The sequence below is a fragment of the Propithecus coquereli genome, unplaced genomic scaffold, assembly GCF_000956105.1.
Source record: "Propithecus coquereli isolate 6110/MARCELLA unplaced genomic scaffold, Pcoq_1.0 Scaffold117, whole genome shotgun sequence".
NCBI classification, from domain to species: Eukaryota; Metazoa; Chordata; class Mammalia; order Primates; family Indriidae; genus Propithecus; species Propithecus coquereli.
Window position 1 is genome coordinate 1384135 of NW_012135747.1, and position 1423 is coordinate 1385557.

The 1423-nt window shown below is 32.3% G+C and overlaps 1 protein-coding gene across 1 annotated transcript in view; it reads right to left on the reverse strand.

Annotated features, from left to right (window-relative positions):
* The window catches only part of VPS26A (vacuolar protein sorting 26 homolog A (S. pombe)), a 45492-nt gene that overhangs the window by 10226 nt on the left and 33843 nt on the right, over positions 1-1423 (reverse strand). The window contains exon 6 of the mRNA XM_012658934.1: positions 335-441. Within this exon, the coding sequence (XP_012514388.1) occupies positions 335-441 (107 nt within the window). The remainder of the gene's footprint in view (positions 1-334; positions 442-1423) is intronic.

Sequence of the window (1423 nt, forward strand, 5' to 3'; positions counted from 1 at the left end):
CGCCACCATGCCCGGCTAATTTTTTTCTATATATTTTTAGTTGTCTGATTAATTTCTTTCTATTTTTGGTACAGACAGGCTCTCGCTCTTGCTCAGGCTGGTCTCGAACTCCTGAGCTAAAACGATCCGCCCACCTCGGCCTCCCAGAGTGCTAGGCTTACAGGCGTGAGCCACCGCGCCTGGCCTACACTTTATTTTTAAACCATGTAAATTTATTACCTATTCAAAAATTAATTTTTAAAAAATCATTGAGTAACTTACTGCCAGTTTAAATGATATTTTGTGATTTCAACTAAAACAAAGAATTTTAATTCAAATACTCTTTTCAACTTACCAATTCCTGTGATCTCTTTTTTGATCAGTTGTAACTCCATATGTTGTATTTTTATTCTTACTAATAAGAAGTAAATTTTTCCAACAATCACATCCTTTAAATGATACCTATTGGGAAAGAAGATATCTCACTAAATATCAGTTTAAACAAAAAGAGTGAAACATGTCCTGAAAGACTGATAGCTAACTTTAGTATAATAATTATTTAAGAATACCATTTTTACTATTCACATTGTTTAATGTTCCCTTTTTTCAAAAAAGTATTTATTTCACTATGCAAATAAAGAACTGAAAGTTGATCATCAATATACCTCAGAGGGAATAATTAGCCTGATTAATTGTTGGTCCTACTTAAAGGTTAACTTAGTTTCCAGAGAACCTAAGCACTTAACTGAATGGAAAATTAAGATTTTTGTGCTTGAAGTATTTATTTGGTATATAAAGATATTTTTCAACATTAAAAGCTCTACATGAGAGTTTAGTATCATTATTATTCTAAGTGAAAGAACAGTTCAGCTAACGTAAATCATCTGGCTACAGAGAGAGATTAATAAGGATTACCTCGATAGGTTGAGTTTTAACTCAAAGACTATGCCCAGGTACCTTGAAATGATGTGGTAATAAACCTGGGAATCCCTACAATACCTAGAGGACTTTTTAGCCTCCTCCCAGGTTTGGATCTCAAAATAATATCCTAAGAGTTGATTAATACAATTATGTTAGTCTAAAGAGAGGCTTCAGTGCTAAGTTTTAGGTCCCAAACTGTCTCATAATTTTATCAACAATATAATTTTAAGACATTGAAGGCCCACATATCACATTTTCAGTGATATAAACCTGGGAGTGACAACTAATAAAAAAATCACATAACAGAAGAATGTGTAGGAGGGGAATAATACAGGTTACATTGATTTCTTCAACAAATGAAGTTTAATGAAAAAAATAGGGGGAAAACTTACAAATTAAAAGAGATTTAAGACCCAAACAACCAAATTCAATGTACAGACCTTGTCTGGATACTGATTTGAACAAATCATGTGAGAAAAGAAAGACATTTATGAGATAATTAGGGAAATGGGAAAACTGAATA